At 37.4% G+C, this 26,164-nt stretch overlaps 1 protein-coding gene across 2 annotated transcripts in view; it reads left to right on the top strand.

Annotated features, from left to right (window-relative positions):
• CPNE4 (copine 4) overlaps window positions 1-26,164 on the top strand; it is a 235,874-nt gene that overhangs the window by 169,782 nt on the left and 39,928 nt on the right. For both annotated transcript variants that reach the window (XM_035317055.1, XM_035317054.1), the window contains exons 8-10: window positions 14,731-14,829; window positions 22,757-22,843; window positions 23,462-23,521. In XM_035317055.1, the coding sequence (XP_035172946.1) occupies window positions 14,731-14,829; window positions 22,757-22,843; window positions 23,462-23,521 (246 nt within the window). The remainder of the gene's footprint in view (window positions 1-14,730; window positions 14,830-22,756; window positions 22,844-23,461; window positions 23,522-26,164) is intronic.

Raw genomic sequence — 26,164 nt, 5'->3', positions numbered from 1 at the left:
CTATCCAAAGGCTGTTGAAGGTCAATGAGACAGGTTCTCGGCTCATGTAACTGATACAGCTCCATTTACTTCAGCTAATGTTGACATTTTGCATCAGATGATCTCTCTCAGAGAGAATTGTTTTTCCTATATAAGACTAGTATTAGATTGCATAAATTTTATTCATAGTGTATAGAGTACATTGCTAAGTAGGTTAGACTCCTGTGCTGCCCACTTGTCTCAAGAATAATGTTGTTTCACTTCATAATGACATAATGGTGCCACCTGCAGTTCAGAGCCTTATACAAGTGGCTTCAGTTAGTGGTTCCCAGTAATAAATGCACTGAACATAGTAACATGAAGGATAACAATAATCAGTCATTTGTAGCAGTCACTGCAAAGAAAAGCTGCTTTATTTACATTACCATAATTTTCTCACTATTTGCCTTGAAAAGGAAGTCAATGAAACTAAAATCTTTGAACTGATGACTTGTCAGAGGCATCCGATAAAGCTCAGTAGCATTATTCTCCTTAGCTCTGTATGACACTGAGTGTGCTGGAACCTGCTAAAACACTTAACTGCAAATTTCAGTCCCTGTGCACACATCACAAATAAGGAGAATCTGGACCCTGACTAAACTGTTTGAAACTAAGAGATTTTGTTGTTGTTGTTTTTATTGCCAGAGTACAATCAGAATGATTGATTCATGTTTCTCTTTTGTGTCCACATCTGTCTGTGGGTTTTTCTCTTCCTTTCTTTCTCTCTCTCTCTCTCTTTTAATAGGGAAACTTTTCTCCCACTACCAAGGGATACCCAACTACTGAATATTCTGTTATGGATTCTTCACTATTATTATTTATAATACGAGACTTTTTACATGGTTTCTGGTGCTTTATCTTCTTTCTTAATTTTCCCTGTCATTAAAGATAGAGTAATTTGTGCTTTACATGAATGTATGAGAATATATTTTTAGAAAGTGTTGAACTGTACAGAGGCAGTGTGCAAACATACCACATGGTTTGGGAAACTGGGAGAAGGAACATGATGAAGTAGAAAAGATATTCAAAAATCCTCTTAGTTACAGTTGCAGTCGCTTAATAGGATGAACTTGGTATTTATTACTTTGATTTGTTTTTTTCAATTACTTTGCTTTGTGGGTAGTCTTCAGAGAATATCTAGTGACCAGCCAGACAAATCTCTTTGTTCTGCCTGAATATTCTTCTTTGTGTAGGGTCTCTCTCTTTTTTTTTTTTTTTTTTTTTTACTGAATTATGATCATTGTTTAATAACTACCCTATTGATACAGGCACATGTTTTGCAAGATAAATCACCCACATTAAAGAGGAAATCGGGGTTATAATTACATGGAATTAAATGTTTGATTCACCATCTTCTTCCATTGGTAATTATTTTAATGATAGTTTCGTAATTCACCTAGCAGAGTAATGAAAGAATGTCCACACCTACATCATTTTCCTGAATGCAAAGGAAATTGCACATTAATCTGACAAAATGTTGACATTAGGGAATGAATTATCAGCTCAGTTTTAACTAGGCCTCTTTTTATTCACCTCCAGTTATTTGTGGCATAATTGTGGTTGTTTAAGCAATCTAAGTACCTGATTGCTTATTCAGAAAGAGTACTTAGGTATGTAAGCTCTGTGACTTCTACCACTTATCTGGAGTACAAACATAGAGCTCACCTATTGTAAGTCTGGTTTTAGAGTATAAGCTACAGTCTTTGCTGAAGTTCTCATTTTTCCCCAATGCTGCATTTCTTTCCTTTCTCAAATCACCCAAGTCCTCTACTAAACTCAGCAGTATCAGGCATTGCTGCTTTTTTCCAAACCTGCTTGCTAGTTTTACACACCATAATTCCAGAATTGTCATTCTGGAATGACAATTATATTATTTTTCTCCCAGTCTACTTTTCTCTAATTCTTCAGTCTGGGGTGTGTTGGTGGGTTTTTGTTGTTGTTATTGTTTGTTTGTTTTTTAACTTGAGAGCAGGCATACTGAAATGTAGGGGATTTATATTTACAGGAAGATCACAGACAGTCAGCCATTTTCTTTCATTTAATCTCATATCTCCTGTGTAGCCTCATAACTGATTTGAAGTGCAGATAAGTAAATAGAAAATGAATAGATATGTATAATATTTCCTTTTTATTCTATGATGTTTAGCCATAGAAGTGCAAGTATTTTAAGTTATTCTTTACAACCTAGGCATCCTCAACTACACCTAGATTTAATTCAGTCAAGGAAAGATGATAGTACCATGAACAATTAAGGGTTTGGCTCTTAGTTGCTTTCAACACGGTAATTGCAAAGTCTTGCATGTGAGGAAGGCTTCATCTGCTGCTGGTAGTTCTCTGGGGGAGAATGGTGGCAGCTCCTCAAGAGTGTGCGGAAACTCTCTGTGACAGTTCAGGGCAGGAAGCGACAAATAATAGTATTGCGGGCTGAACTGCAGGAGTTGTTGAGTTGGTAGAAATTTAATTGCTTGTGCTGGAATCAGGCCAGTGAACAGGGTCATATCTCTTGTCCTTTGAAGGAGTATTTTGGCACATTCCAGATGCTGCAACAGCACTTGGAGTTACAGCAATTTATATATATATACATATATACATACATACATATATATATATATATGTATATATATATATATATTTCAGTGAGCTTTGATCCCTCCTGAATTTGGAGGGTGCCCCTGCACAGAAAAATCCACCCCATAACCCTGTCATTTAAGGGATCTCTCAAATTACGTCAGTGCCAGTCACAGTCCGGTGCAGGCTATTTGTCTTCACTACTCTCTTTTGCCAAAACCATGTCTCATTGGGGTAGATTGAAGGTTTATATTTCCCTCCTCGATCATTTGCCACTGCTTATAGCCATATGTTAGTTTCTTCATTTGGTTAATCTTTATTTGTTTATTTTAATGGTGGAGAGGTGGTTGGACACTGGAATATTTTCAGAACTGCTAGTTATCATGAAACAGAGAAATTCCTTGACACTAGAAAAGATTGTCTCTTATTGTCACTGAAAATCATGCCAAGAAATTGCATTTGAATAGGTATTTCCTTCCTGAAAATCTTAATATTGAGCTTCTCACAACTGCTTCACTGCTGGACAGTTTGGACTCTTATTTGTGAATATGTTGTGAATACGGCAGAATTTTATTGGGTTTGTTTAAAACCAAACTTTGAACCTTCACTTAGTCACAACAAATTGCTCACAAGTTAGAAATAGGGTAAGCACAGAAACTCTTCAGACTAATATATCATTTCATAAAAATCATCTGTTTGTAGACAGTTCCGAAGAGGGAGGGATACAAAATTAATCAAAGGAATTATTTGCTTGCACATGTTTTGCTTTGCATATTTGGAAAAAAAAAAAAAAAGTCAAGGTCTGAACTACTTCTTAGCATGTTCTGTGTGCAGTGGACTATTTATCTCTTAGAAATATTGTTACACTCTTAGGTATATTGCTACACTCACAAAGCTGTCAGACTCCTTCTTTCGATTCCTATATATATGGCTGAATTTCCTTTTGAGTAACTTTACACGTCATCATGTTTTCTAGTTCAAGAAGCAGGGAAGGATATATATTCCTTTTCACAATTTTCACAATATATTCCTTTTTACAATTTTAATTGTTGGTTTGGGCAATATATGTAATAATATAATATTTAATGTATTTTATAATATATATGGTTGTACATTAATATAAAAGTAACCTAAATTATGCGTGTGTACATAAATATATATATAATTACACAATGTCCCACCCACTCCACAGGGGAAGAATCTGGCCTCACTCAATGCTGTAACAAAGCACTCACCTCATTACACTCAGGCTTTCATCTGATTTCTAGATCATTGCACCCATATGGAAATCTCAGTGGTTCTGCTTTTCTCAGCCTATAGTCTACCACAATTTTCTCCCTTCCCTCCATATCCTTGTCTTTACATATCTCTTTTTCAGAAGAGGCTGCTGAGAGGCTGAGGACATTTGGCTTGTCTAGTGTGGAGAAGAGAAAGCCAAGAGGCAACCTCATGGCTCTCTGCAGCTTCCTGAGCAGGGGAAGCTGACAGGGAGGTGCTGGTCTCTGCTCCCTGGTCACTGATGACAAGACACATAGGAAAGGCTCAAAGCTGTGCCAGGGGAGGTTCAGACTGGACATGAGGAAAAATTTCTGTACTGTGAGGGTGGTCAAACCCTGGAACAGGCTTCCTAGAGAGGTAGTTCATGCCACATACCTTTGTGTCTAAGTGGCATTTGGACAGCACCCTCAGTAATATGCTTTAACTTTTGGTTAGTCCTAAAGAGGTCAGGTGGTTGGACTTGATGATCTTTGTAGGTTCCTTCCAACTGTTCTGATCTATTCTGTATATGCCAAAACTTTCAGGTCTGCCAGTCACATAGAGTAACCATGGTGCTGAGCATACTGGGTTTCCAGGTTGCTCCTTCCTGATTCTACCTAAAGGGAGCCTATAAAAAAGGCAGGATAGGGACTCTTTATAAGAGATGGTAGTGATAGGACAAGGAGTAATGGTTTTAAACTGAACCAGAAAAGGAAGAAAAGGAAGTCTGAATAGTTTTAAGCAGACAGTTGACTTAGTCTGTTAAGGTCTATTTTCTATCCAGTACAAGAAGAAAAAAACAGAAACCAGGTTACGGTGTGTGTAGAAAAAACAGAGATCTGAGCAGTTATGTAAAAGCTATGCTATATGTATGTCAAGAATGTTACCATCTGTTTCACATTCTTTGCTTGTAAGCTTCCAAGAAACAGGAAAATATTTGCTATTTTGCTGATATGTAATCTTTTTTGAAAGATCCAGACACCATGTCATGATCTTAATTAAACTCTTACTGGAAATTTTTGATGATATGTTGCTGTAAGAGCTTGTGGCAGTGCAGTGGCTCAGATCTTTCATCAAGATGCTTTCAACGTCCATTCAGGAGATTAATTCAATGGTAAATACAACATAAGCCATAAACCAAGTCTCTTGCCAGAAAACTAACTTAAAAGCAGTGCTAAAAGAGGCAGGAGATTTTCTTTTAAAATACGTAATCTCTGTGGTAACCAAGAGGAGGTATATGGAGGGTTCACCTTCGGGCAACAATATGTTTGTATGAGGGCACTAACTGAAGCTCAGAGCAACACTGACAAAAAAAAAAAAAAAAAAAAAAAAAAACTGAAATGAGACCACTTATACCCAATGATCACTGCTGTGACAAATGCAAAAAAAAAAAAAATCAGCAGAGGTTTCACAAGAATGGCTTTAAAAATCCTCTATGTGAATATACAAAGAGGAATCATGACCTTTAATCTCACAGATCTCCACCCTTAAATTAAGCTTAGGTTTAACCTTTAACATTGACCTCATGTTACTTTAGCCATTTCAGCTATAGTGGCCTATGCATCGTGTCTCTAATTAATCTAGAAATCTAAATATATTGGTTCTTTGTTTTCCTTAGGAAACATGGTTTAAAACATTATTTTAGTAAACATTCAGAATAGCTTCATATTTGTTAATTGATTTCTTGTCCACTTCATGCTAAAAACTTTCCGTGTTTGAAACCTGTGCCAGTCTTTGTTTCATAAATTAGCCCAAACTGGGATGATCCACTTCTATGGCTGTTTATACAGTGGTATTATCCACTGAATAGAGTGACTGGTTCAGGACCATTAAACCCAATGCCATTTGCCAGGTTATTCTTTTGGAATGATATACAAGAGACACGTGTAATTAACTCCACCACTGGTTGACAACAGAAAGAACAGAGCAATCAGTCACTTTGTGTACACGCTCCTCATTATTACAAGTGGTGTTTGGGGGCAGATTCCTGCTGTTCTGGTAGGGAAGAGCACTTTGTACTCTTACTGCCGACCAACATCATCTTCCTTCCCTGCTCTAGACAATGGTTGATTTTTATCTGCTGACTGAAAGCACAAGATAAAGCTAACTTGAATCTTCTTTCAGGCACCAAGCATAAACAGTAGGAACAAGAGTCTTGTTCTGTCTGAGAGCTTACTGATATGCAACAACAAATTAAGATAGATTTCACTGATGTGTCTGCAGCTTCTCTAGTAGGCACATCAGAGAGACCTGGTGATGAGCAATGCCTTTTTGGTACACAAGATTGTTTGCCAGGTGGGTGTAAATCTCAGATACATGCTGGTAATGAGGGGAGGCACTTCTATGTCAGTAAACTAATTTATCACCTCTCCTAAAAGTTTTGGAAAGTATATTCTTTTGCACAAGGACAGGACAAACTGTGAACTAAGGAAAGATGCTCATGGAGAAAACTACATGCAAAGTACTGATAATCTCACTGATGAAGCACTAAAGGAATCTTAGGACAGTCCTTGCAAATGTTTTTGCTCTTAGTATGTTTTGCAATTGTTTGATGGGTTTATTACATGTGTAAAAAGTTTAACATTATGGTACGGACTATTCAGGCAAAGACATAGGCTCAAAAACTGAAATCTCATTTATTCAGATGGACTGTCACTGTTTTATATTTGCTTTAAAGGTGCTCCAGAGTGCTCTTTTATCTCTCAGACAATTAAGTCTTTATGAATACAAGCAGGATACGTAAAAATTATTCCACTTCCGTATTGCATATTAAGTTGCTAGGGGTGTTTTGGATGAGAAAACAGAAAAAAAATAATTAGCAAGGAGTTCTTTGTCCTTACCATAAGAAGTGTATTTATTAATAATTTAATAGGCAAGCAATACAACTACACATACATTTGTTTCAATCCAGTTAGCAAATCTAGGTGTGCATGTACATCCATGCTGAACTTGTTTAGTAACTGCACAGTTTCTTCCATATATGCTGAGGACTGTTGCATAAACTTAACTGTGGTTGTAAAGTAGATGTCTTTTTGTCACCATTGTAACCTACAGAGACATTGAAAATCCAGTTATATGTTGCCCTCTCAAATGTAATTTATTTTAGTATATTGCTCTATTTCAGGGAAATATCTGAGGCGTGCATATTTAAGCAATAAAATGGGTGGGTGTTCTATGTCTGAGTCTCTTAGATACCCTTGTAATACAAATAAGAGTAATCAACAAGCTATGGTTTTTAGTTAATCACTTTTGAAATTATCCTGATGGTTTTTACCTGCTGTGAGCTGTCGAGTAGAGGCAACATCCATTTGTGAGGCTTCCTGTCATTGCGGAGCCACTGCTGATGTGCTCAAACCTCCAGTGGTGGTATAGAGAGATAGGGTTGGTGATGATGGTTCTGTAAATGATCCCTTCTTTTATTTGGCAAGAAGTGAAATAGGCTCAATCTGGTGTTGTATTGCAGCTATCAATAAAGCATGACTCACTTACTCTGATCTTAAATCAGAGGACCTGCCACTCTTTGTAGAAAACTGTGAATTTTCCCTTCTTTCACTCTTCTTTCTCCCAGGAAGATAATTTTGAAACCAAATGGATCATGAGCTTAGATCCACAGCAAGATTATTTTTCTTTGTGTTTTGAATGATGTCTTGGGTGCTATACTTACTGTAGGATGTGGAAGGAAATGCTGAATCATTTGCCATTAACCAAGAGGAAGTTATCAGTGTCTATCTCAAATCTCCTTCTGTGTCAATAGGCAAAGGATCTGAATCCAATAGAACCCTGACAACTTTAATGTATCAGTTACCACTGTCTACATACAGGAGGTGAAGCACAATGGTATTGATGGAATCCTAGCACCTGTAGAAGCTAATAGGAAACATCTCATTACCTATAATGGAGCTGGGATTCTACCTGATTCTAATGGAGCAAACTCAGCTATGCTGGTCTACCCATGAAGATCAGTCAATTCGAATTCAGCAGAAAAGAAGCTGTAGTTCTCAAAAAGAGTGAGGCTCTGTAGTCAAGAAGATAACTTTCAAAGTTGTTTCTAGGTTGCTTTCATGGAGGCTGCACAAGCCTAATAATGTAGGGTATAAGCTCTTTTTCTGCCATTAGTCTAGTTTTTTGAGTAGCTCAGAAACAGTTTGAAAAATTGAGTTAATCTTCCTGAGAAGAAAAAGTTCAAATATTTAATCTACAGTGCTCTGAAGAAGGCTTTACTTCAGCCAGTGAGAGACTCGCAAGAAACATTGGTTCATTACATCTGGTACAGTCTATTCTCGCTGGAGCCCAACTTCAGAGGAAATCTAAAGTGAGCCATAAAAAAAAAAAAAAAAAAAAAAAAAAAAAAAAAGTTTATTTTAAATTGTTGGAGAAGGACGGCTACTGAAAAGAGAAGACTAAGTGATGACCAGCTTGGAAGAAAAAACACAGATTGAATTTCATACAAAGGAAGAAACACCAATTTAATTTATTCTCCAGTATGTAACCCAGGGTTGTGGTGTGGGTAACGAAGATTCAAGCTTTGGAACATCATGAATATGGAAGTAGGATAACATGAAGTGTTTCAGCTTTTGTACTGAAGATTTCACATAGCTTTTCTCATACCCAAGTGAGGAGAATGGGTAGGTAGTGGATAAAGACCTTCCTATAAAAAGACCTTCTTTGAAGTATTCCAAATAGTGTAGATATACTTCAGGGAGGTACAGTAGGTTTACTTCGTTATCAAGTAATAATAAACCTTGATGAGACACAGACTCAGAAAAATTTGTTCCAGAAAAAAATCACTTTGAAGATGAAGTAAAGTGTTTTTTGTTTGTTTGTTTGTTTTTTTTCACCTTCTCTGTTGGGCTTTTCTGTTTTATTATTATTATTATTATTATTAATTAAGTTGTCGCTGATCGCAGGTCGCTTATACCACCTGGTGACTTGGGGTGATTATAGAAGCAGGGCAGGTCACTCACATTTGCCTCAAGATTTTGTTTCTCTGGGAGTCATATAAACTCTTACCTAAAAATTACTGTGGTGTTACTTTAGTTTAGAGCTGAAAGGTAAAAGCACTGTAACTGACTGGCTGTAATTTATTACATTCAGGTCCAAAAACAAGCATTCTCCTCCATGTCATATCCTCAAAATTATCTTGTTTCACAGAAGTGTAAGGAAAAACCACACAAGACAGTTTCTGTTCAGAATTTAACTAATTTCCTGTACTGTTGCCCCAAAACCTCATTAGGGACTGCAGGCATTTAATGAGCAAAGATAATTTCTTCCTTAAAAGGTATCCATTTCACTCCTTATTGAGTCTCAGAGGATAGATACTGAAGTAACACCACACAGAGAAATCTTTTTATGCAGTATATGAGCTAGGTTCCTGCATGCATCTGAGACAGATCAGCCTAGGGAGCCTCATATTCAAGGGACTATTTTGGATGGTTGGGGCTGCTGCCTTTTTGGCAGTTTTGCCCTTCAATGGGAGAAGGCAGCTGGAGAGTGGGCATATGGTCTTCTTTCCCACTCAAGCTGGTGTCTGGTTGTCCCAAGTTAATGAAGTGCTTTAAGTTAAGTAAGCTGTTATGCTGTTAGAAGGTTTGTTAGAGTTCCAGAGCTGTACCTCTCCACCTAGGTGGCAACGTAATACCAGCACAAATAATACTAACACTTTGTGTTTGAACTTTGAGCACAAGCACAGCTGGAGAAACTCAGGCTGGCAGGACTGGGAATTTCTTAGTTTTTGTTGGCTTTTTACATTCTGTAATCTGCAGTGTCTGGCTGATTGAGGGCAACTCAAATGGATTGTTTTCAGGAAGTACATTTCCATGGTCTAGCTGTCAGCAAACTCCAGATAGGATTTAGTCATAAGGCTCACTGCCAGTCTATTAAAAACTAACCTTTTGAGCACGTCTTGGGCTAGTTCATAAATTACAAGGTTAAGTCTTTACAAGTCTCCATTACAAGTCTCTCCATTACCCCTGCACAAAGGTGCTACATATAACGGTTGTCTCACCATGACAACCTAATGGGGACAAATCACTTTAAGCCTTTCCCCAAAGGTATAATGGGAAAATAACCTCAGCACCTATACACACGAATGCATGCTTACAGGGGTTAGTCTTTGCTCTTAGTTAGTTCTCCTTGTGAACAAAGCTAAATAGGATGGTGAGCATGGAAAGAATCCTATTATGACAATTACATAGGAATTTTGCTTAGTGAGAATACTCGTGTATTGAGACTTGGAACACCACTTTGTTGTGTCAAGTCAGGTCACGTGAATTAAACTTTAAAAAATAAAGTTTGAGTTTGGATCATATGGTCAAAATCTGAGGTGGGAATTCGTCTTTTGCTGTTAAATTATCAAACAAGAATGCTGCCTCACTCTGCGAGAGACACTGGATTTGGAAATGGTTTAATTTCTTATCTCAGCATCATCACACCATAGGACATAAGTACTGAATGGAGCTGGAGAAAGGTTAATAAAATCCAAATGATATTTTAGTGAAATATAGCTTAAAAAATGTGCAAGTTTTTTTGCTCACACAGAGGAAGCAAGGCTAGGAAATTCTGCCAGAGAAGCCCATGCAGTTGCAGCTCCAGTGCAAATGCATTTTTTCTTGCATGCTGCTCAGAAGTGCCCATTGTAGTGAGAGTGTCGCCAATGTCTCTGCTCAGTGAGAAAGGTAGACAGAAATAAAATCAGAGGAAATTTGTCTGCATCCACCTGAAAGACCTTTTTCCTCCTAAAATGGAGCCTTCCCCCTCCTTTCCCCATTGATAAAGTTCAAGTTCAGCCCAAGAGGAAATCTTTGATTTTGTGGCACTTAAAAGAAAAGCTGAAGGAATGAAAGTGCACATACCCAGGGCTTGATTCTTTGAGCTCCTCTTTTAGCAGAAGTTATACTAGTTAGCTCAATCAGGCATCAGTTCCTTGAGAAACCTTGAAGCAGTGTTCCTTTCCCTGCAGCAGCAAATATTTGGGAAGACGAAAAGGACCATGCAGGGATGGAGGATGTTGTCCATCTTTCCAACCAACACTATTCCATCACAGTGTAGGATTAGATGGTCAGAAGTTTTTATTCCCTGCATTTGAACTGTAACCAAGAGGTAGAAGACTGAATTCTTTCACCAGTTATCTGAACACTGATTTACCAGTGTTTAAAATTAAACATATGGAAAGCCTCCTTAATTAATGAGACTTTTAATAGAGTGTAAGTATGCTATTAATCACCTGCTTAAGCAACCTGTAAGAGGGCAGAGCCAAGGAATACATTAAGGTCTACCTGGAGATAAAGGACTATCTATGGAGGATTTGTTCTGAAAAGTACATAGGGCCTTGTTTAAAAACAAACATACAAACAACAATCTTTCAAATATTTCATAGGGAAATAATGGTCTGACTATCACAACTGGTCTTTACCTAATTCTGCATAATTTGCAAAGGTGCTTCCCTGCTTATTTTATTAGGTTTTTATAAAAACTTCTGGGCCCCAGTACTTGTATGTTTTAAAAATATTTTTCACAGGCAGTTAAAATGCTGAATCTTTCATGTGTACAGCATGTTTTTCAGAGAATAACAATTAATTTCTATGGCCCCATATGAAGCTCTGAAAAAAATGAAGTTGTAATGGATGTACTTGCAGGAGCTCCCTTTCTCCCCTAGCTGTAATTGTGCAAATGGTACTGAGATAATACTGTCATTGTTTGTCTTTTCCATGAAGCCAGTGTGAAGATTAAAGTACCATCTGGCTTTCTGAAAGCTAAAGTTAGCAAACCTCTAGCTTGAGACAAACAAGAAGCTGGATCCCTGCTTGGGTGGGCATTTTAAATGCAACTTTGCCCATCTCCAGTTAAAATTCTCAACACAAATCAGCAGTCAGAGCTTTTCCCTCCTTGTAAGAGTTAGCATTCTAGCAAAAATGTTTCAGAGCACTTTTTTCTGGAGGTCTCTTAGGTCTGCTTGTTTTTATGCTCTAACAGAGTGTAAAGATAGAACCTGAAAAGTAAAGCTTGTTGAAAATTTCACAATGAAGTTTTTGTTTGTTTTTAAAATATTTTTTTTCTGAAAACATTTTGAAAATTAGCCAGGATTTTACACATTTATATCAATTTTGCTATAAGGTTTTGACATATCTTTTTACTTGGTGTTCTTCTGGAGATCTTAAATCATTTGCACAATCATTACAGAAAAAAAGAATCTTTTTAAGTCACGCTTTATCTCTGAAATCTATTTTTTCATGAAATATTTAGAAAGTAATTTCAATTAAAAAAATGAGTTAGATTAATAGGGAATTTCACAGAAAGTGAAAAGGAAGCCTTTTCAAGCTGTATGAAATAGAAATAATTTCAGATTGTTTTGTGAATTAAATTATTTTTTCTTGGTTATTTTTTTTGTTATCAACTCTTCTAAAAATTGCAGTTGATAAGCACATAGTGATTTTTAATGAAGATCTCATCAAAAGAATTCACCAGGGCTGTTAGTGATAAAAATACTGTGTGTAGTTATGTTCCAGGCAATGTTACCCTAGCAGAACCAGAAACCCACTCTCATTTGATTACTGCTGTATAAAATGTCATCTATAAACAAACACACAGATGAACCCATCTCCCTGCCACTATACCCCTTCCCTGCCAATGTCAAAGCAAGTAAAAAGGAACTCTATGTCTTAGAGAAAAATATCATCGCTTTTCAAATATCATCCTAAGTTCTTATTTTCCTTTGGGTTCCCTGCATAAAAAAGTAAGCAAAATTGCAGGCGATAGAACAGCAAAATAACAGAGTCTTACGAACCAGGTCTTTGCCTGACCAGTGAGCTATTTCAACTGATTAAAGTCTGGAGCAATATGGCATATGCTTGTACTCTTTCCCTGTGAGCAGTTCTTTTTAGCACTTCTACACATCATCCGTATGGATTAGAGAAATTCCCCTTGCATCAAACCAAATCTCTTCCTGAGGCTAAGTGGAATAGTATTGAAAGTTCAAAAAAAGGCTACTGTCACTATGAAAAAAGGAACCTAAATGATAATGTGGGTGGTGATATAGTGCATGGAGGAGTCCTGGGTATAAATTTAGTGAAATCACCACCTGTGTTCCTTCTACAAAGGCAGCTGAGGTACATGAGCTCTTAATAGCTTAATAAATTTAGGAAACTGGGTTAGATTTACAGATCAAATACGTTCCTACCTATGCTTCAAGTCAATGCACCTCACGTGGACAAATATTTTGTGCCGAAGATGCTATTTATTACTTTATGACTGTGATGGGAGTTTGTTAGATGATGAATATCCGTTGTGGCAGACTTTGTGTGATACCCCACTTAAGTTGTTAGTTGTTAAGTTGTTAGATAGTCTTTCTGTCTTTAAAGTGTTTTTGTGCTTTTGCTCTTTTTGGTCATTTTGGTCATTTTGCCTATGCTGCAAGCTTTCTGTTGAGTCCCACACCCTCAAATTGAATTTACAAACCACTCTTTTGGCGGTACAGTGAAAAGGGATTGGCCACAGTGCTTAGATACCAACTCTGGCTGTGTTATTCAGTATAAACGGAGCCACATTAAAAGGCTGGCTAGAAAGTATAGCCAGAGGACGTAGAAGTCTTTTCCACTAAAATGCTTTACTGTAAATATTTAATGCTTGAGGTTCAGTCAAAATCTGGTGGTCTCAGTTCCCATCTGGGTGAACTCACAGTGCACCTTTGGACCAAGCTGACTTCAAATGGATTGAGTCTGAGAACGTGCTGAGCAGCAAACTTGTCTTATTCCTGTGTTGTCTGACCACCGGTGTTGGATTAAAAGCACTGAGCCTGTCTCAGATGAAGAGGCCTGGTGAAACCTACCATCATTATGCCTGGTACCTCACAATTGCTGCCCCATCATCCTCACTTATGGGTCTTCCCTGCCTTTCTCAGCAGAGAGCAGCACCTCTACCACTTCAAAGTTACCCTCAAAGCCATCTGATAGCCAAATGACAACACAATCCTCATGTGACTGCAGAGATGGCTTTGAAGCAATTCTGCTTAAAAAATAATAATAGGGAAAACTGTTGTTTGGTAGCAAGATGCTTTGAGTAAAAGCTCCTGATTCTGTCAATGTATGCAAGCTTTAGCTAGTGAGACTATGAAGCTGAATTGGGGATTTCGTTCTTTAATGTTGTAAGCCCCTTTGTTGTCTTTGCGCTAGTTTTAAAATTAGTATTTAACAAAGCTTGTAGTCACTGCTCTGCATTTTGTCTTGCCTAGCTGAATTTTATTTAGAAATGTCTGCAACATAAATTCTTACAGCTCAAGCTCATTGAGATGTTCATGTTTATGCATGAATTTATGAATGACTACCAGCAGGATTTTGCTTTACTAGTGACTGTTGAGCAACACTGGAAAACAGCCAAGATATGGGCACCAAACACTGACGCGTATGAAATCAAAGCCATTTCAGAAGATGATCTCTGTAACTATTGTCTCATCTTCATTGACTGTAAAAATGAGAAGAGTAACATTTGACCACAGAAACTAGTGTTTTGAAAATTAATTGGTATTTGTAAAACACTTCAGTGAGGTAGGTTACTCCTAATTCAGGACACCACTTCAGTATGAACACGCAAACACACATAATAATTTTACACCTAGCTAAAAGATGAATCCTTTCTTTCTAAAATACATGACCTTGCTTTCATCAGCTGATTTATAACACAAAGCTGTCAGTAGCAAGCTGTGTTGAGATTCCACTTGTCGTTTCATTTTGATCTGGACAAGAATATGTTTTTAATATCACTGGTGATTTCCTTCCAATTGAAACATTCCATCCAGTGCATATCATAATTTTTCCTGTAGTGCTTGTCAATAAAACCTGTTTTCTGTCTGAAGAAAAATGTGCTCTTATGTTCTTTTCCTTTTTCTCTCCCCAGTGCATAGTTTGGGACTGGGATTCTAATGGAAAGCATGACTTCATTGGCGAATTTAGCTCGACTTTCAAGGAAATGCGAGGAGCTATGGAAGGGAGACAGGTAAGTGGAGACAACCCCAGGCAGTGTCAGTATATAAGCTTTGTACAGCTCTGTTCTTCAAACAGTTCAGTAATGCTGCAGCTGACATTGCCTCATTATTTATTGGAAGTTCAATTGTTCTGTTTATCTCCTGTATGTTCCTGGACATGATAACCTCAAAGTGCTAAAATCAGCCTTTCCTGTACTTCCATGCCTGAAATAATGAGGCTGTTTTTCTAGTTCACATTCCACAGGCATTTCTTTCTGCTAATATTTATTAGGCATTGAGCCTAAGAACATAGTTTCTATAAGGTGCTGTGCTGTTATGGCAAAGCAGAGGCACAATCTGGGTACTCAAAGCATTCCCCAGCTGGCCTACAGCCTTTTTTGGGTGAGGGTCATTCTCCATCTTTCTCCATTTCTCATGTGCTGCATTTATTGATATCAGCTCTAACTTGAACCCATCACAACGAAACTAAACAGTTCCTGAAATGTCTTATGAATTACAGTCCTAAAGGAAAATGAAGTTGTTAGGTTATTAATAATTTCACTTCTTTATGTCAGCTTGATCTTTTCAAATTGGAGTTGATGGTAATTATTGAATGTGATAAATGATTTGGCATATCTAATTTGAGAAATTGTCATTTCCTATTATTACTTAATCCTGAAGGTGTTTTGATAAATCCTCTGAGGGGAAGTTTAAAATGTTGGCTTTCTAATCTGCTGATAACTTTTAGTCACTGCTTCATGGTGATCTCAATACTAAACATAAGTGCATAATAAACTTTATTCAAGCTTTACATTAGGGTTCTGTTTATAGTGGGTTAATAGCAAGCTAACAGAGACAAAAGGTGTTTATTAAGTGGTACAGTCATGCTATTCCATAGGTCAAGAAGTTTCTACTGTTCTTCCGTGTATCTTCTATTGATGTTCTAGAGTTCTGCATATTTTGCTTATATGTAAAATACCACTGATATATATATACATCAGTCATGTATTAACCCATTACAAATAAATCCTGGACAGAACCTGAGTGTAAATGAAACTCTGCTTTGCTTTCTCAGAGTCAAATTAAGTTAGAAGATTAAGACCCATTTACAAGAGACTGGGCTGAATTTTTGCAGCTTTTACATCACTTACATGAAGTGTTACCTGCCAAAACATAAACCAAACTGAATCTGAGTGGAAGTAAAACCTATCTAAAAAGGCAAACTAAGTCCAGATTGAACATTAACAAGGGCAGAGTTATGATAGCACCCCCATTTTGAATGTAAGTGGCTATGGCTGGGAAAGATGCCATGTGAAAGTGGTAAAGGGTGAAACTTTTCAGTATAAACATTTCCTAAATGGCATCAGAATCCTTCCCAAACAGCTTGTTGAACAAGACAAGAGCCTTGCTGTCCAGAGTTCTGAATGACTGTGAAGGATAAACTACACATTTTCTATTCTGATGGAGAAACAGTATTCTCTTTTCATCCCCAGCTAGAGAAAAGGATGATTACCCTGTCAGGGGCATAGGACATTAACATGGTCATTTGTCAAACCTTTTTCTTGTCTATATAAACTCACATTGTATTAAAAGAGTGCTGTTCAGGAATATTTTAATGTTGCACAGTGCCTTGAGTGCCTAAGCCTTTATGTTGCTTCCCTTTGCCGTCCTGCAAGCTGCCTTTTCCCCTGTAACATCACAGACTGCTTTTCACTGTAAATGTGCAGCTTTTCTCCTCCATGCTTCTAAGCTGTTATGGCATTATTTCTCCCTTGTTGCTCTCATTTTATTGCTCTTGTGCAGTTACTCTATGGGCTTGTACCTGCAAAACCTGATACTGTTGTTGTAGGTGGTTCTCATGGGACACAATTGCAACTAGCAGGAGACTCACTTCTCCCCCCACCTCTTTTCTAACCCCTGTTTTGTAGTGTATTCTGGAAAAAAAAAAAAAAAAAAAAGTTTTTCATTGGATAACGTAGTCGGTAATAATAGTCATTTAAATGGTTAATAAGTATGGCCCCAAAATACATATGCACATCCCAGACAGCTTTTGCACTTGATGATTGCAGGCCCCAGTTGGCACTAATAGCACAATGGGCAATTTGAGCAGGTCGTGAAGGAAATAATTTAGATATTGAGGTAAAAGTATTGTGGGAAATCACGTGCTGCAAGGAAAGGTCGCTTCTGTGTGAGACTATATCACTTGTCTTCCTTGTTGGCCAACAAAGAGCAATTTCCCTTTCCCTTTTTCTCTTCCCCTTTCTCTCTGTTCCTTCCTCCTTCTTCTTCTCTCCTTTTCCTCTATCCTTCAGAAGTAAATGTTGCTGCTAAAGGCAATTTGTGCCGTTGGCTGTGGACCCCATAAATGTGTCTTGGGTGCATAGTTTGTCTCAACATCTGTTGTGCAACATGGTGCGATATGATTAGCATTTGTCTTTTTATTTTCTTTAGTTTTATTCTCACCTAAGAAAAATAATGTTCAATGGAGCGTTCACTTTGAATTAAGAGGGTTTAGTAAAACTTGAGGGAAAGGCAGAGGAGGTGGAAAGTGGTTTGCATTCAAGTGGGTGTATTGCTAGATATTTCTAATAAGGAAGGCCACATCATGTGGGTGAGGCGATGGGTAGGTTAGATGTATCCCTTCATTCCTGGAAAAGATTTTTTCATAGGCTCAGATCAGAAAATGTTATGTTTTCCATGCAGTACTTCTTCCAGTCAGAGGAATAAAACTGCCAACAACATCCTTCAGTCTGCAGCGTTAAGCATTCTTTCATAAAGCATCTCAAGAGCGAGTGTCTTGAAGATGAGGACCAAAATCTGAAATCTAATCTCAACTGCTGTGGAAGCCAGTGTGAAGAGCAGAGCTCAGGTCTGACATCCCTGTTTGAGTTGCTGAGGAGACACAATGAAATTTTTTATTATGGTTATATTTTAGTTTGTGCAGTAGGCTTTATGACCAGCTGCAGTACATTGCTGTAGTTCTGTCAAAAGGTAATCAAAACATCCTAGGGATTGACAGTCAGGGTTTTTCAGTCTCCCAGACAACAGGACAGAATAAGAGGGAACATTTAGCATTGGCAGGGGATGTGGGATCTCTCCTTGAGTACCAGCTGCAAAGGAGGCTATACCAATGGCATGACTCTCCCTCTGCCCATCAGCAGCATCTGTATTAGTTGGTGTCAGTTCCAAAAGTTGTCATAAATATTTTAATTGGTAAGGATGAGAGTAATATAGTAGTATGTGTTGGTGAGCAGGAGAAACTGTGTGTCTTCACATCATTTCACCAGTTCACCTCATCTCCATTTAGTGAATTTGAAAAGGATCTTGAGGTTGCCTTTTAATTGTTCATAGTTCATCCTCCAGAAAGCACTAATCATATTCTATCCCATTCTTCAACCTGCTCCTCAAGTGAGATAAGTCTTATTATTACAAGTCTTGTAGCCTAGCTATCAAATGCTACAGAACCTCTTGGATGATCAGGATGGGTATGTGCTACAGGAGGTGATGATGCTTCGTAGACTGTTCCATACCCTGGCTGAGTATTGATTATTCCAAATGTTGAGTGTCAGCCTCTGATCAGATGATCTTACGGTTGGCTTGCTGACTTCCCTCTTCTGTGAGATCTCTTGGAAATTTGTGCTTGAAACCAGGCATCATTTAGATAAATGTGAATCTATCACTGGCAGCTTGGTAGTGGTTGAAGCAATAGTGTGTGAAGGAAGATTTATACTCTGAATTATTGATCACCTGTTTTGATCTGGAGTGGTGTGAGTAATTCATGAATGCCTTTCCTAAATGTGGCAGGTCCTGGGTGATATTCACAAGTTGTGATGGCTTCAGAATCAGAGTTGCTTCTCAGTGACTGAAATTACTAAATTCTGGAAAAGCTGGTTGATGTTTGGTTCGTGATCCGGGCGAAATTAATTCATGCTTTTTAAGAAAACTTCCTGATAATGAAAAATCTTCTCAGTGAATCAGGATGTGAATAGTTTGGTCTGTGTTTCTGTTCCTTAATAATTACCTCGTTGTCACAGACTGTTGTTTCCTTAGAGCTAGCCTATTTTCCTACTGATCGCCAATAAAAAAGGGACAAACACATCCTGTTGTTTAAATGTAGGTCTGAAATAGACATTTATAAGCCTTCTGTTTAGCATTTCTCACAAAAATTACTCAATTACTCCTTCGCCGTGATCTTGACACATACACACAAAAAAACCCACGTTAAGAACAAGTCCATCACTTTTTGTGACAGTATTTTTTAGTGAAATACTAGTAAATACTTAGTTTATTGTATTCTTATGATTAGTTCCAAATATATGTTATATATTTCAATATATGTGTAGCATCAGTTTTACAATATTAATCTTTCAAACATTTTCAAATAAAACTAGAAAAGCTTAATAAATATTTGAAGACTATTAAAACTGTTCATAGGAGATATCCTCTATTAATAAGAAGGTCTTTTTTTTTTTTTTTTTTTTTTTTTTTTTGACATGTAGACAATAAAACCAGAGGGATTCAGAGAAAAATGTCATAGAAACAGAAATCACCTGGAATCTCATGCAATACAAAAATTGCATAAGAGAGAAATCTGTTCCTTTGTTCCTATATTACAAAATAATTAAATAAATAAATAAATAAATAATGAACACCTGTATTGTGTGCACACACACAGAAAGGAAAGGGGAGAAAGAAACCCTACTGTGCTTACTATCTCTAGTGCTATTCCCACAAGTTCAATGTGTTACTGGAGGAGCTGGAAGGGCTGCTGAGGTCCACAAGATTGGGTGCGATCCTTCAGGAATCTCAGCTGGTTTCTCCCATTTGTCCAGCTACCTGACTATGAGCCTCTCATCAGGGCTTTTGCTTCTTTAAGTAACTAAGCACAGATGGGGCATAAGCATAGTTTGGGGTTTCATTGCCATCATTTGCAACACTACTTATATTCAATAAACAGGAGATACTTGAAACCAGGTAGTTTTCAGTTTCAGATTCACTGTGGTGTTTGACAGAGAAAGACCTTGTATTGCCCAGAGCTGCCAGGCACTTGAAGGAAATGTTAAGTGACTTTCAGGATGGTGAATCCAAATTTCACAGTGTTTACCATTAGCATCGGATTGCAGACTCTTGTATTAGTTTCCACTTAGCTGAAAAGTTAATTTAATAGATAAAAATGAATCAATAAAAACAATGTCAGATACCAAATCAATACTGGGAATTTAAGAGCAGACTGAAATTTGGGCTTGTCCTCACAGTACAAGCAAAATATTTCAAAGTTGTTTTGCATTATTACTTACCTGCTTAGAGCTGTATTCTGAGTTCTGTTGTCTTTGGAAGAGCTGGAGATGTGACGAGGTCTGTATAGGGAATTTCCTTCAAATGACACTTGTCACATCTTTCGCTTGAGCTGTGGGAACTGGCAAGGTCAGAACCACATCTTGGTGTGTTACTAAAGATTGAGAGTTTCATGTAAAAGTTTTATTTTTTTAAGCCTACCCATAAACTGCTGAAGGACCTTTCCCTTTTCCCTTTCCCCTTTCCCCTTTCCCCTTTCTCCTTTCCCCTGTCTGCTACCACATCAACAGATAGAATAGGTGCAAATTAATTATTGCTTTCTAGTTTTCTGTTTTCTAGGAATTTGCTAGCCTGTTCTTTCAATTACTTTCTTATCCACGTCACCCAAAGACATGTTAGTGAGTTGCATTCCAAATGTAGGCAAACATTCCTACTTACATTTTACAGTTAGCACAGAGAAGCTGAGAGGAGCAGATTTTTCTCACCTGAAGTAGTGTTTTACACCGCTTTGGTCCTCATATAGTATAAACTTCTTCCAGAAACCAATGACACTAACATAATAAACATTATGTTCAGGCCTAAACAATTTTTTTATTATTATTATTTTTTATTTTTTTTCCAAAGGAAAAGCCAGGCATTATTGTCTAAACATAGACATTGAAAAGTGTTCATGTTGGAGGATGATAAAATTAAGGAACTGCACCTTGGACATTCAAGGGAAAGCATGAGATCTCTCCAGTGTAGTTCATTGGCAAAGGGAAGAACAAAAATCCTAACCCGTATTTTTTCTTTCTATTCAGTATATTACAACTTCTTTATGATGTACAGACAGCACAGATTCTCTGTAGGAATGCTTCCAATAAGTTTGGAGATAACTGTGCTAAACCATCTTGCCAGACAGCAACATATCAAGACGTGGGCAGTGATTTTGCCTCACTGTCAGATTGCTTTTCCAAATAAAGAGCTTATTGTGCTCTTGCGTTGTGTCACAACAAGCTCTCTGTAGCTGGAAAGAAGGGCTTTTATTTCTTAAGCCTGACTACCTCTCTTGAGTAGAGAAATAATTTTTATGGAGGATTTCCCCTGAACACGTGGGCCTGTGTCTGCCTGTCTTCTCAGTTGGAAAATTCATTTCACGAGACAAATAATTGAGCTGTAGGCTAACTGGGAAAGCAAGCAGATGTGCTTCTTGCAGTTGGACCTTTTTCTTTTTTATCTTTTCCCATTCTTGGCTCTGTCACCTGTCTCCAGAAATGCAGTGATGAAAATACTCCTCCTCCCCTGTGCAAATGAAGGTCTCATAATGCTCCAGAGCCATATGTTTTGCCTTCCTTTTTTTGACACTTAACAGGACTCCAAGCTTTAAATACTTCAGTGACATCCAAATAATTGGTGTTAGGAAGTGGCTTGAAGCTCAAAATGTTCATAAGTTCATAAGATAGAAGTGATTTTACATGCTCAAACACTTTTCCAGGACAAATCCAATATGAAGGTCTACACTATAAAGTATTGTAACACTTAGATATGTTTCATTACAAAATGTCATAATGTGGATTTTTAGATAGAAGAATGTCCTGGTTCCCTTTGGAAATATATTATTTGTTTTACTCAGCATCTGGTTAGATGTCACCTGTTTTCTCCCAGCACTTAAAAACACCTCCCTGAAAGAAAATAATATGTTCTTAACCTTATTTAATAACACATTACACATACAAATCTGGTTTTAAAAATACCGATGGATACTTGCACATGCAAGCATGTATTTTACTCCTGCAACAACAAATGAATAATATTGTAGTAATTAGTGGTCAAGGTCTGATAGTTTGGCTTTATCGGTCTGTCTGAAACCAGAGAAGGCTGAAAATCAGTAAAAAGTGAAAAATCAGTAAGACTCTCAGAGATGTTATGATGGAAATAAGGCAACATACTTCAGTAACAAAGTAGGATTATTTTGCTGTAGAAATTAGTATTTGTAAAGAAAACTAAACAGAGCATTTTAAAGAAGTTTTAAAAATATATTCTTAGGGATAATTTACAACTTTTAATTTGTTAAATATATCATTAACTAGCTGCATCTTCTTTCCACATTTTAGTGGTTTTCTTAACTTTTTGTTTTATTAGCAGACTTAAAGGAGAAACTCTCGCTCTCTTTCAAGAGAGAATGACATGATGTCTGATTAGATTTTCTCTAATTATGAGTTTAATAGAAAACACCAGTGATACTGTGTATGCAGTTTTGCAGCTAAAATAATGCAACAGGTTGCTCCCTTGGGTATTTTCATTTGTATTAAGTTCCCTTTTATTTTGTCTTCTTAAATAATCTCAAAAGATCCCCAATTTTGCTCATGTAATACCTGAACCTACAGGACTGGAAGTTGACAATGCAAAAATCTGGGTATCTCTCTGAGTACCGTGTGCTCACAGCTGAACACAACTCACAACATGCATGTGCTCACAACATGCACACAACTGAAGACAGATGTTTGCCTCAGGACCTTTTCTGTTAAGTTAATTCTCTGCATAGTTAATGTTTTTAATTCTTTCTTCTGTGTGCACCATTATTGATAGGATTCAGTCAACTGTGGAAATCAGATGCTGTTGTCTTTGCTAATTATTCAATGTGTACATAAATTTTCCTTCATGTAGTGACCTCTTTTTTCACAGGTACAATGGGAATGCATTAACCCCAAATACAAAGCAAAGAAGAAGAATTACAAGAACTCAGGCATTGTCATCCTTAACCAGTGCAAGGTATTTGTGTTTTGCTTTTTGTCTGTTTCTTTTCTAAGCTCCCAGTGTTGTATTTTAATGGTGTTTGGAAAGGTAGACAACAAAGTGGAACTGTCTGGAGAAAGCAATAGAAACTGATCCACTAAAAAATGTAAAAACAAGGACTTGGATCCCAAAAGTAAGCTAACTGTCCCCAGTGTCCCTCTGTAATTTCTCTTATCCTGTCTCTACTGTTGTGCAATGGAGTAGGCAGTCCTAAATTCATGACTCCAGGCTTGCCAAATGGCCTTGTGTTTGTTTCCCTTCCAGTCCTTCCAAAGTTTGTATCTCTGACCATACAAAATTGCTCTTGTTCCTCCTAAATCAATGGCAAAAATCTCATTGACTTCCTACTGGGAAGGAATAGAGCCCAGTTCTATTTTTGATGTCAATTTATGTTTCTGTAGTTTTAGAATCATTTTGGTATTTTTTCTCTAAGAATTTTTATTGCTTTCTCCGACTGTATGAAATGCTTTCTTCCTGTACCTTATTTTCAATTGGTCCCTCGCCTTCTTCCAGTTCACTTTTTTCAGGCAGCTCCACACTCTGATGTTTTAGCAGTCCACAGTTAATTTACATGTCTTGATTTCTTGCCTGCAGATCCACAAGATGCATTCTTTCTTAGATTATATCATGGGAGGCTGCCAAATACAGTTTACAGTAAGTGTCTTACTTCTCTAACATGTTTTAAAGAAAGAGAATCCCCTTAGTTACTGATTCATCACTTTCACAAAGAACAGAATCTTATACATCATTCCTTAGTAAATTATTAAGGTCTTCTTGCAAAATGTATTGTGCCCAGAAAATAAACCTATGCTAATGCAGTAGGACTTTTCTGCACATACAAAACATATTATGTTTTAGAGCAATGACAATCATGTTGCAAAAAGTAAAGACAGCTCCAAACAGGGGGCAAGAAGCTATAAGAAACGGCTGTGTTTAAATAGATTTATCGGTGTTTTCTTGGAGTGCATAGTGTATTGGCTTGTATTCAGTTTGCATATTTGAAAGTGTCTGTATCCACCTAGCTTTGGGTTATCTGAGGAAATAGGACAGGATAGTTGAAATGAAACAAACCATTGATAATACGTAACTTAAGTAAAGTTGTCTGCAAGGACAGGCAGTGAGCACATAAAGGAGATGAAAGATCCATACTGTGAGCCACAGAGATGCCTAAATTACTGCCGATCTCAGTGGTAAGTCCACCAGCTACAGTATTGTGCAAACTCATCACTATCAGTTTTTTACCTACGTGGAACCAGGGGAAGTTTATGTCTCTGTGCCTATAGCTCTGTTCATTCATAACGTAGTGGTTCTACTTAATCACAAGCTGACTGTCTGCATGTTTTACTTCTTTCTGCCTCAGTTGCACCAGTACTCATGATGATAGCACACGCTGCTTGTCTGCCATGTTGCTGTGTCCAGAAATGTATCAGAGATTCTCTTGTGGGCACTGAAGCAAAAAACTGCAGCCTAAAAAAAGATACTCTGTGCTTCCTTGCCTTCTGTATATATCGTATGATCTCCTTTTATATATATGCTATATATCCTGTATATCTCCTTTTCACGTAGGCCTAATTTGGTTACTTTGGACCACTGCAACAGATCAGGCCTATTCCTTCCACCTTTCCAGATTTCCATTTCTTCTGATAGGAACAGGACATTGGATCTGGAATTGTTTGAATCTGTCCCAGTGCATTTGTTGCTGTTGTTGCCTTAGTGTTAATGACATTTCCATTGAGTTCATGCCATGTAAAGTCAGCACAATGCAGCTGTGATCTAAAGGGTACTTGTTGTGGGAGGGAAACTGGGAAGCTAAGCATAGATTTGGTAACAGAAAGCTGTAGTGTGATGAACCTGCTCATTTAAGGCACTGATGAGGGCTTTGGTAACATCATGCTGTGTGTTCTTTGGATAATTTGTACATCCATTGTAGGAACATAGTTTGTAGTTAGAAAGAATGTCTTTGAAAAACCCAAGTAAACTTTTCCTTCACTTTAAAACCATTTAGTAAGAAGCCTTCATCTTCAGAGATCAATAGTGCTGATTCCAGGCCATTACTTTTATGCAGCACTTATTGCAGCACACCGTATCTCTTATCAGACAGTGTTCCCTGCTGTACAAGAAATATTCAGAAGCTGGCAGTGCAAATGGGTCTGTAGTCAGAAGATATTTTCATCACTTTAGGAAATACAGCAGAAAGGATGTGTAGTATGCATAAAAGGAACTGTAATAGAAAGATATATTGGACAGATTCTTTCTTAGACAGGTCATGGTATTGGACAGGCTGATTCTTTGCTGACAGATCTAGCAGGAGATCCTAGCTCTGCAGGATATTTCCAGTGCATTGAAAATCACCCTTTTACAAGGCTGAGAAAAAAAAGAGCTAAGAGTTATTGCTATATTATATTTTTATTTAGATGTGGGAAGACATCTGGTACATTTGAACCAGTATATTTAAAAATACACTGACAAAAATCAAATATCTGCACTGTAAAAAGAATTCGTGCTTTGCTGATCACAAGAATAGCTTATTTGTGCTGTTAGTGTAGCTCCTCTGTTATGCTAACTTTGTATTACAAATTCTTCTCCTACTTATTTGCACAAGACCTTGGTACTGTCAGATAATGCTAAAAGAGAAGGGACCGATGTTGTTATTTTTGAACTGTGACAAGTAACAATGGTCATCATGTGTAAAAGTCTTAGAGAACCAAACAGAAGTTTGGATCAAAATCAAGTATAGTGCATCGAAGTATGAACATTCATAACATGAGCATTTAAAGAAACACCCCAAAACTATGCTAATCCATTCAATTATCCATGTATTTACCTTAGGTTTCACAAACCACTAGGGTTTCTTGCTCATTTCTGACAGCTGTGGCACAGATAGTTACGTATATGCATGCAGGTTAAAACATCAGGGATTTCCTGTTGATATATTCAAGTTAAATCAAGCTGTCACTTTGGGAAAAAGATCTATCTGGAAAACTACCAGGCTTACTGCTCCAGTGCTTGAGCAATGAGCAGGGGAGTGGAGGTGAAAGATTACTTTGTTTGCAAGCCAGATCAAGCTTACATCTCCTGACTGACACACTGTGGAGCATGGGAGGCTTGTAATTGATCAAGATGACAAAGGGATTTGCAAGGTAACTAGAGCCCAGTAAGAAATATTTTTCTTCAGCCAAGAGTTAGCAGTGGAAAATCAGAAAAAGTAGGGAAAAGCCATATTGAGTTGATGCAGCATGATATTTCTCTTTTAGCTTCTAGCAACAGCAACAGAAAACTTTCAGGACTGTGTCTTTT

The sequence above is a fragment of the Oxyura jamaicensis genome, chromosome 2, assembly GCF_011077185.1.
Source record: "Oxyura jamaicensis isolate SHBP4307 breed ruddy duck chromosome 2, BPBGC_Ojam_1.0, whole genome shotgun sequence".
Taxonomy (NCBI): domain Eukaryota; kingdom Metazoa; phylum Chordata; class Aves; order Anseriformes; family Anatidae; genus Oxyura; species Oxyura jamaicensis.
Note: the sequence above shows the minus strand (reverse complement) of the source record. Positions and strands in the feature narration are given on the sequence as shown.